Source organism: Gekko japonicus, unplaced genomic scaffold (assembly GCF_001447785.1).
Source record: "Gekko japonicus isolate JY-2015 unplaced genomic scaffold, Gekko_japonicus_V1.1 scaffold317, whole genome shotgun sequence".
Classification (NCBI taxonomy): domain Eukaryota; kingdom Metazoa; phylum Chordata; class Lepidosauria; order Squamata; family Gekkonidae; genus Gekko; species Gekko japonicus.
In genome coordinates this window covers 1014040-1023756 of record NW_015162487.1, presented here as the reverse complement: position 1 = coordinate 1023756, position 9717 = coordinate 1014040, and the positions used below count along the sequence as shown (strand labels likewise).

At 48.2% G+C, this 9717-nt stretch overlaps 1 protein-coding gene across 1 annotated transcript in view; it reads left to right on the top strand.

The window, feature by feature from the left end:
• Window positions 1-9398, top strand: part of CREB1 (cAMP responsive element binding protein 1) — a 23486-nt gene extending 14088 nt beyond the window's left edge. Inside the window, exons 5-8 of the mRNA XM_015405939.1 lie at window positions 30-172; window positions 2730-2912; window positions 4168-4318; window positions 8700-9398. Coding sequence (XP_015261425.1) covers window positions 30-172; window positions 2730-2912; window positions 4168-4318; window positions 8700-8844 — 622 coding nt within the window. The 3' untranslated portion in view covers window positions 8845-9398. The remainder of the gene's footprint in view (window positions 1-29; window positions 173-2729; window positions 2913-4167; window positions 4319-8699) is intronic.
• Window positions 9399-9717: the final 319 nt, after the last annotated feature.

Below are 9717 nucleotides of genomic sequence, written 5' to 3'. Positions count from 1 at the left end.
GAGGTTTCTCAGTACTCTTTCTCTTTCAGAAAAATCTTGAACGACTTGTCCTCGGACGCCCCGGGAGTGCCACGGATTGAAGAAGAAAAATCCGAAGAGGAAGCGGCAGCACCTGCCATCGCTACCGTGACGGTGCCAACCCCAATTTACCAGACGAGCAGCGGGCAATACAGTACGGCACTGTTATCATTATCATCATCATCATTATTGTTACTATTATGTGATTGGTGAGGAAAAGCGTATTCAATCCAAAGCGCCCAAAATGAACTAGGCACACCAAAGGAAGAGCACAGTATTAATAAAAACAAAACAAAGTGTTCGGATCCATGTTTTTAAGTTTTAAAATGTGACGCCAGACATGCTGAATAGGAGAAAAAAGAAAATGTGTGGAAACAAACCCAAGAGCACAGTAACAGGCCAGTCCTATAAGCAGTGTCGCTGGGAAAGAATGAATGAAAACCTTGGTTGCAGCTGGTTTCCCAGGTGCCAAAGGCCAGACCCAGCCCTGCTGTGCCAGGGTGGTGAGCAGTGCCTGAAGGGGGACGTTGGGGCCCGTGAGTCCCAGCTTCTGCAGCATCTCAAGGGTCTTTCTGCAGCCCAAGCAGGCCACCCCCTAAGAGGGAGTGGCCTGTCTAGGGGCAGAGGGGGCCATCTTTGCCCGGCATCAGGAGCCCGTTTTGCCCTCTGACTGATGGGCTGGTGGACATAAGCCGTCGAGAGCAGCTAGCAAGTACCACATTACGGTTCCCCTGCCGTCGATGCTGGCCCCGTGATCCTTGCTCTGGGATTAGCCATCTCCCACAGGCAAAGCCTAGTTGCAGTCATTACTTGAGAAAGTGTGGTTGTGTGGTTCATCCTTACGTGGCAAATTTTTCAAGGGTGGGTGGGAGGACGGAGGGCGTAGTGAACTATCATCTGCTTCCTCCCCAGTGTGGTCCTGATTTTCTTTTAGGGACTGGTGTTGCCGATATCCACCATCAATATGGCAATGCAGGTATTGTCTGCATGAATGGATTGGTGCATATGTGGCAGAGCAGAGGAGTCCGTGCTAGAAGCGTTGAGTGAAGGGGCCAGGTGTGAATGGTGTACCTGCTGGAGCCTGAACGGGGATGTAGCGAACTCAGGGATTCCATGAAGGAACATAAGAGAACACAAGAGACGCCAATGTTGGATCAGGCCAAAGGCCCATCCAGTCCAACACTCTGTGTCACACAGTGGCCAGAAATACCAGGTGCCATCAGGAGGTCCACCAGTGGGATCAGGAGGTCCAACAGTGGGGCCAGGACATTAGAAGCCCTCCCACTGTTGACCCCCCCAAGCACCAAGAAAACAGAGCATCACTCGCCCCAGAGCCCCTATCTATACCTTGTGGCTAATAGCCACTGATGGACCTCTGCTCCATATGCTTATCTAATAGACTGTAACAAAATGAGGAAACACAACTGTGATGCAGCGGAATGGCGTGTGAAGAACAAAGAGAAATGAGGCAAACGTGCAGGAATAACAGAGTTCTGTCTGAGAGAACATCCTAAATAGTAACGCCGGAACACGTAAGCCGTTCTGTTAGGGAGGAAAGGGAAACGATGCATTCTGAACTATCAGGTGACCAGAGCTTGTGCTAGAGAGTCATGCCACCACAAGTAGATTGCTGCTTTGGTTGGCTTTGATTAATTATGTCGGTGATGGTTTGTAGCTAATTTTCTGTTGATAACAAAATATTTTTCCCCCCACATTAGCCAGCCTGTATGTAATCTCAGTAAAGATCTTTATTCAAAAATTGACTCTCCCTATTCTTGAACCATTAAAAAAAAGAATTAAAAAGTGAAATACCACACTGTGCAAGATAAATGCACATAAAGTTTCCTATACATCGAACAGAGCTAAAAGCGTTTTTCTTCAGAATTACCTTATTAATAAATAAAATGTTGTTTGCATATATCTGTGGGAGCTGACGTTTGCTGAACCAAGGCCAGATCTTCCTGGCTGCCTTTGCAGCATAATTGGGGGGATGCGGAAAAACCAGCTAAATGTATTCTTTGGCCTTATAAAAAGAGGGCAGCTTTTATGCTTGAGGAAAGAAATGATTAGTTCAATGAAGCTTTTTTTAAAAAAAACCAAAACAACAGTCATAACCATAGCAGTGGTGCAAGTAGCCTAGACGTGGCGCTGGCAGAGAGATGAGAGCGTTCTTTCCACTGACCTACATAACGATTCATGTGTCAACTGAGGTGCTATAATGAACTCCTGCTGGTTGGTGCTTTCTCGTTCCCCAGTCCATGCGGCTTAGCACTCCTGTGGCAGGGCTATGGAGAGGGGCAGGCTTTCCACCAGATGCTGTGCAGGGATACCTGCCATGTTGTGCATAACTACCCGGAGCTTTTGGGGGAGTCACCATATCAACCCCTCGCCAAGCAGCTCGTGGCTGCCCACGGAAGGGGGGGGGAATCTAGTCCTGGCACGAGGAATCTGGTGCAAAGCCTCCGCTGCTGGGACTGCAGTGTCAGGGCCAGGCCATCACGCATTCAGTGGATGAAACGATCCAGGAGCCACCGTGTCATCACACACAATATAAAACACGGCACCAAAGGGCTTCAAGCCACTTTAGTTATAATTGGTGGGGGTTGTTTTTTTCGGGGTGGAGTGGGAACTACACTTTGTAAATCGTTTGTGTGCCTGATAACGAGGGACTTAAATCATCTAACCGCCAACTCAAATCTGCCCCCTTTCAGTTGCTATCACACAGGGAGGTGCAATACAGTTAGCGAACAACGGCACAGACGGAGTGCAGGGCCTGCAGACGCTGACCATCCCCAACGCTGCTGCCACCCAGCCCGGTACCACCATTTTACAGTATGCACAGACCACGGACGGGCAGCAGATCCTCGTGCCCAGCAACCAAGTTGTCGTTCAAGGTAAGAACATCCTGAAGGAGTTCGTACAAGACGTAGTAGACGGCCCAGGCTAACCCGCTCTCCTCACATCTCCGAAGCCGAGCAAAGTTGGCCTTGGTTAGTACTTTGATGGGAGACCATCAAGCCCAGAGACGGGCAGTGGGAAAACCACCCCTGTTTGTCTCTTGTCTTGCAAACCCTCCAGGGTTGCCATAAGTCAGCTGCAACTTGACGGCACTTCCTCCTTACCTGACACCAGATCTGTGTTCACTTTTGAAATCGGCTTCCCCGAATATATCAAGTGAGCGTCATTGTGAAGCATGGCGGTCTGATGAAACATCGTGTGTTTGGGAAGGGTTACCAAGTGTTCTACTTGTCTGGGAAATAACGAGTGATAAACTAGTTTGGGCGGGGTAGCTAATAATTTGGCTTTTAGGTTCTGAACGCTGCCATCCAGAGTAACGAGAGAAACAAAGCTGTAATAAGCCGGTATTTCCATCAGGGGGGGAAATGTTATTTTTGTCCTTCCTGTAGAATTTAGTTCCTGGCACTGCCAAGTAGTCTTTGGCAAAAGTCACCTAATCATGGTGAGAACGTCCTTTTATCCTTGGGAGAAAAGAGTTGAGTAAATCAAGGCAACCGAGCTAGGGCTCAGCAGTGTTCTTGAAAGGTCCCAGCAATTAATATAAGTTAAATTGAACGTGCCCACATACGAATCAGGCAGGGGAAGCCCAGGGGAGAAAGCAGCATTGCCTTTGAAGTGCGGCAGATGGAGAACATGAAGGGCAGGTACTGGCAGGGAAGCTAACAGTGCTTGAACAGGTTGCAGAAGCAGCCGCAGAGGCCACAGGTAGGGAGGGTGGAGTTGGAAAGAGATTGGAGGGGCAATTAACACTTGGGGAACAGTGTCGAGGAGGCCATCAAACCCAAGAAAGGGTCTGGGCAGGAGAAGATGAGAGTGCATGAGAAGAGTCAAAGCAGCAGACTGAGGTAGTCGCGGAGAGGCCAAGAAAGGCTGGAAGGACAGAGAGAGAGGCCAGAGTATTGCTGCTGTGTTACAGAAAAGGTGCAAATGCAGCTAGAGCCTGTGCAGCTTAGTTCATTGTCACTGCAGTGTGGGGTGGCAGGCACCTCCGTCCCACTTCAAGTAACACTAAAAGGGCCCTTTGTTTGTATGGAAATGGGGTTTGTTTCCACTGCTCTTCCATTCAGTGGTCTTCCAGAGCTGTCACGTCTCATGCTCTTCCCCCTCCCCTGGGACACTTTTCCCTCTTAGCGGCCTCAGGAGATGTCCAGACCTACCAAATCCGCACAGCGCCCACCAGCACCATCGCACCTGGTGTGGTTATGGCATCCTCACCCGCACTTCCCACTCAGCCAGCAGAGGAAGCAGCACGAAAGAGGGAAGTCCGTCTAATGAAGAACAGGTCAGTGTTCCGTGTTAACGTGGACTGGGCCTCCACACGTAGACGTTGTTGTATTCGTTTGTATCGGAGGTAGGTAGTGGCATGGGGGGAACGAAATGGACCGGTTTAATGGCTCGCATCAGTTTAAACCTAACAGCTGACAGGTGGGCCCATCCGGTTGTTAGCCTTAAATGGCTCACAGCCATTTCAGCCTAACAGCAGGGAGATGGGGAGAAAGGAAACAAATAGCCGAAATGGCTTCCAGCCAGCAGAGGGAAGCGAAATGGACTGAGCCACTTCAGCCTAACAGCGGGGCTGGTGTGCCCGTCTGCTGTAAGGCGGAAATGGCCCGAACTGGGCAAAAGTCCAGTAAATGTTCGGGGAAGGCACCTTCCCCAAATGTCGGTTCAGGGACTACGAACCGGGCCAAGTTCGTGCTGAATTTTGGCTCGTGAACCGGTTCGTGCCCATCCTGTTCAGTATACTTGCCCTGTGCAGTCAGTAAACCGCAACTGGGCAATGCGACAGTTTTGGAATGGGGTTCTCCCCCCCCCTCCCCAATTTGTCAATAGATCATTATCATCCCAGCCCATAATCCTGCAACTCTGGAATATTGTGGACATCAATGCAATGCTGGCATAGTGAGCCTATACCAGGGGTGGCCAAACTGCAGCTCGAGAGCCACATGCGACTCTTTCACACCGTCTAATTTAATGTTAATATAAAGCAAATTTGCATGTTTTTCAATAAAAACATGTGTCGCAGGGCTCTTTTTGTAGCAGGAACTCCTTTGCATATTAGGCGGCGCACCCCTAATGTAGCCAATCCTCCAAGAGCTTACAGTAGCCCCTGTAAGAAGAGCTCTGTAAGCTCTTGGAGGATTGGCTACATTAGGGGTGTGTCGCCTAATATGCAAAGGAGTTCCTGCTACAAAAAGAGCCCTGCGGGATGTGTGTAATATTCGTTCATGTCTTGTGACTCTCAAAAATCTGATGTTTATTCTGTGTGCCTGTTACATTAAGCAAGTTTGGCCACCCTGGTCTATACCTTCTGCTCTCTTGGCAGAGAAAAGATGTCTTTTAAAAATGTAACCTCAGTAGCCTGTTAACCCAGAGTAGCCCAGTCTCACCAAGCGCTTGGAAGGTAATCATGGTCGGCCTTGTTCAGTATTTGGATGGGAGACCACCAAGGAAACCAGGGCTGCTGTGCAGAGGCAGGCAATGGCAAACCACCTCTGAATGGCTCTTGCTTTGAAAACCTCATGGCCTGAAGTCACTGTGAGTCAGTTGCAACTAAGCAGAATGCAATTATTACAATAAACCCCAGGGACTGAGGAAGAACATCACTTGAGCCCACAGAAGCTCCACCAGCACCCTCCACTCACAAAGCAGCCTGGCAATGACCTTCCCATATCAGCTGTGTATGGAATACCCCTCCAGGGCACGCCAAGGCACCTCCGATGCCACTGTGCTCCACTTGGCCACAGAGCAGGACAAGGAGGAAGTACAGGCAGCACAGCACCCTTCACTGGGTAGAAGATTTTCTCTACAAATGGGGGCTTGAATCCACCTCTACAGACACACAGGGAATGACCAAGCATGTCAGTTAGCCCCACTCCAGAGCTTACACAGGAGAGGAAACCTCAGGGAAAGTACATGGCCTCTCCCAGAGGAGAGTTCCAGCCCCACTGTGGGAATGAGGTTTCTATATATGAGGCTATTTGCAAGACGAGAGAAGCAGGTGCAAAAGAACAAGGTACATTGGAGCATTCACAGAAGGCTTTCCTGTCTCCTACCTGGTGACTCAGTGGGAGAAAGCACTGCTTTGTTAACTGGTTTGATAAAGCAAACTTCGTCTTTTGGAAAGTGCCAATCCCCACTACCAACAGGATAGAATGGAGAGGTAGGACTAGAATTCACACACACTTCAAACGCTTCAGACTGTCCTTCTAACTATATGCAGCCAACTGAGCGTACAGGGAAAGGTCACCCCACGGGCATTTGGAATCCTCACTGGGGCCAAAAGCATCTCTTGGGATAGGAGAGTGTTCCTCAGTAAGCATACTTACCCTGTGCCCACAACACTCATAGCAATTCTTGAGAGGGGAATGGTTGTTGAGCCAATGCACAGTAGCTATTAGGGGTGTGCAAAAAAAAAAAATTGGTATTTTTTGGGTTTCGGTGTACTGACCTTTAAAATATTGGTATTTCCTGATTTTCCCGAATCCCAGTATCAGGATTGCCGAATTTATTCAGCTCCATTATACTCCCCTTGGGGTATAATGGAGAAGGGGGTGGGTGAACTCATGCCACTTTGACTTCACTTGTGTGCAGTTTGACTTGCAAAAGCCATTTAAAGGGAAAGTTCCCTTTAAAGTGCCCTTTAAAGTGCCCTTTAAATGGCTTTTGCAAGCCAAGCTGCACACGAGTGAAGTCAAAGCGGCATGAGTTCACCCACCCCCTTCTTAAAAGGAACTTTCCCTTTAAATGGCTTTTGCAAGCCAAGCCATGCGCAAGTGAACTTGAAGCGGCATGAGTTCCCTGCAGGCTTGTCTGGGGCTCTACTGGGCAGCCCACCATCAGAAAGGAGGGAGGGAAAATCTCAGATCTCCCCCCTTCTATTCTCTTGATTATTGGTAACATTTTTTCTGGTGATTGGCTTTGTTAGTATATAGCCATTTAAACCTGACAGCCCAACAAGTCCACCCGTCAGCTGTTAGGTTTAACTGGCTGGCAGCCATTTTAGCCTAACAGCCGCTATTTAATATTACTGATTAGACCTGAATAAGAGCCGATTAATTTCGGCTTTTATTCAGGATCACTATATCGGGATCACTATATCGGTAGCCAAAATCAGATTCTCAAATCTGAATCAGTTGAGGGAATACCCGAATAATACCGTACTGGTATTATTCGGGTATTTATTTGGCTTGGTTTATGCCGAATGTACACCCCTGGTAGCTACACTGTTGGGAGTAGGATCAGGGAGGTTTGTGGTAGTCACATTCTGAGGCATGCAGTATCCTTTCCTGTGTGAGATGCACTGTCCCTGCTTCCCCCCCACTTGAAGGAGGAGGGCCCAGTTTGGTGTTTGTATCTGCAGGTGGACTACCTGCTGGAGTTCTGAGCAAAGCAGGGGTAGCAATATGTTATAGCATGGGTCCCCAACATGGTGACCATGGGTGCTGTAGCACCTGCTGACACCTTTCCTGGTGACTGCCTGCCAAGTGTCTTTAGAAAGTGGACATATCCGGGTGGGGCCTTTGTCCAGTAAGGTTTCTGATTGGCCATCGGAGATTTGATTGACTGTGCAGATTTTTTTAAAACGTTGCTTTGGCTCTAGCTGCCATCACAGCACAAGGCTCTTCACTATGTGACTGAAAGTAATCTGTGGCAGCCATTTTGTGCCTGGCTCCACCTCCCGTGGGAACCATTTTATGGCTGCGCCCACTGCACTCTGTCAGGATTCCAAAGGTGCCCACCGGCTGTACAGTGTTGGGGACCCTTGTGCTATGGTGACATTTGTTGTCTTGCTTAGCTGTATGTGTGAAATGTACTTTCTCTGAAGCGCATGATGTAGGTCCAGAGAGATCCCCGTGGCACACAGCTTAATGCTTGAGATATGTGTGTTGTGGCTAGGGTTTATATAGGAGGTCATGGAGTTTATAGGAGCTGCGATTGGCTGTCGACTGAGCGGAGTTACACCCTTCTAAGCCCATACACTTCAGCAGAATTTGACAGGCGTGACTGTGCTTAGAACAGCAACCATAGTATCCTAAGCTGTGCCACAGCACATGGTTGGAGACAGTGGGAGGGGAGTTGTTTTTCACTCTTCTTGAATCCAGTGGGAGTGCTCATGCTTCATCCGCATAATATCACACTTGTGTCATGGGCAAGACATGTGCTGAGTGGGTTTAGGATGCAGACAAAATCCCGCTCCGCTCCCAAAAACACCCCCCTCCATGCAGCTTGTCTCCGGCTCTTCTGCCAGCACCAGGTTTACCACCAGCAGATCTCCAGTTTCTCAGAGACCCCTTTGAATTACACCCACACAGCTGGACTCAACAGCCAACCAGCAGATCTCCAGTTTCTCAGAGACCTGACTTAACAGCCAGCAGCATCCTTGTGTTTCACTGGCCTCCTGTTGTCTTTTTGCACGGCTGTGAACGGCTGTGAACGACTGTAAGCGCCTGCACAGTTGAGTAAATGTCTCCTTTAGAATTTCATTTGACCTATAGCAGAAATGTAGTGCTCAGTCAAGATATAGATCATTTGCCTGGAGCCACGTTACGTCCTCCCTAAATTTATTAAGATGTTTGTCCAGCATAGCCTTATTTATCAAAGTTTAAAGTTAGCTAATCATAGTTGCATATTGTTTTAAATACCTTCTTCTTTGCTTGCAGGGAGGCAGCACGCGAGTGCCGCCGGAAGAAAAAGGAATACGTCAAGTGTCTAGAAAACAGAGTGGCTGTGCTTGAAAACCAAAACAAGACATTGATTGAAGAGCTAAAAGCACTTAAGGACCTCTATTGCCACAAATCGGATTAATTTTAGATTCCCATCTTTGGTTTGTTAACATGGGACAGAGACTGGTTTGGCGACAGCCAGAAAGACAAAAGCAAACTGTTTATTTTGTAAACATTTCTTTTTTTTTCTACGCGCAAAACTGCCTGAGAGCAACTGCAGAATTTAATTCGTCTGTGCTTTGCATTAAACTGTGAATGTTGAAATCACCTGCCTCCGCTACTCCCCCTTCCCCGTTCTCCCTGCAAAATTATTTTCATCCCAGCCTGCCCCGAGTGTGAAGAACAAGAACAGACGTCCTCACCTCCCAGCCTCTTCAAGGAGTAAATCATGTTCTCTTGTGAAGGTATTGTGGGAAAGTGATGTTTGTCACCAGCGTTTCAGGAGCTAGTGCTAAACTTGCCGGAATATCAGTCGCCCCGGCCTCTGTCCGGAAGTATCCTTTGGGCACCCCACTCCCGAGCCGAACCAAGGTATGACACTCCTCCAAGGAAACAGTGGTTGCCAAATGGTTGCAAGGTTTCAAATATCCATTCTCAAACTGCTGTATGGTAGGATGATGCCAAAGGACATGCACTCGCGGGGAAGGAATGAACTCACAGAGTTGTGTGCTTTTTTGTCGCTCATAATCTCCATCTGGGTTTTGTTTGGAGTTTTTTTTAGAAGCTTCCCCAGAACGTAAAAAAGATAACCTTGGTTCCTTAATTAATTCTCTGCAGTTTTCTTTTAAAGAAATGTCATGTATTCTGCCTTCTGAATGCAGTCAACAATCCAGTACCATTGATATCCTGGTGTGATATGAACTCATTGTAAACAGTAGAGCAGAAGCAGTAAAGCGGAGTTGAGACCTAGAAGAGGGAGGCACAATCTGGAAGAAGAACGGTGCATTAAAGTGCA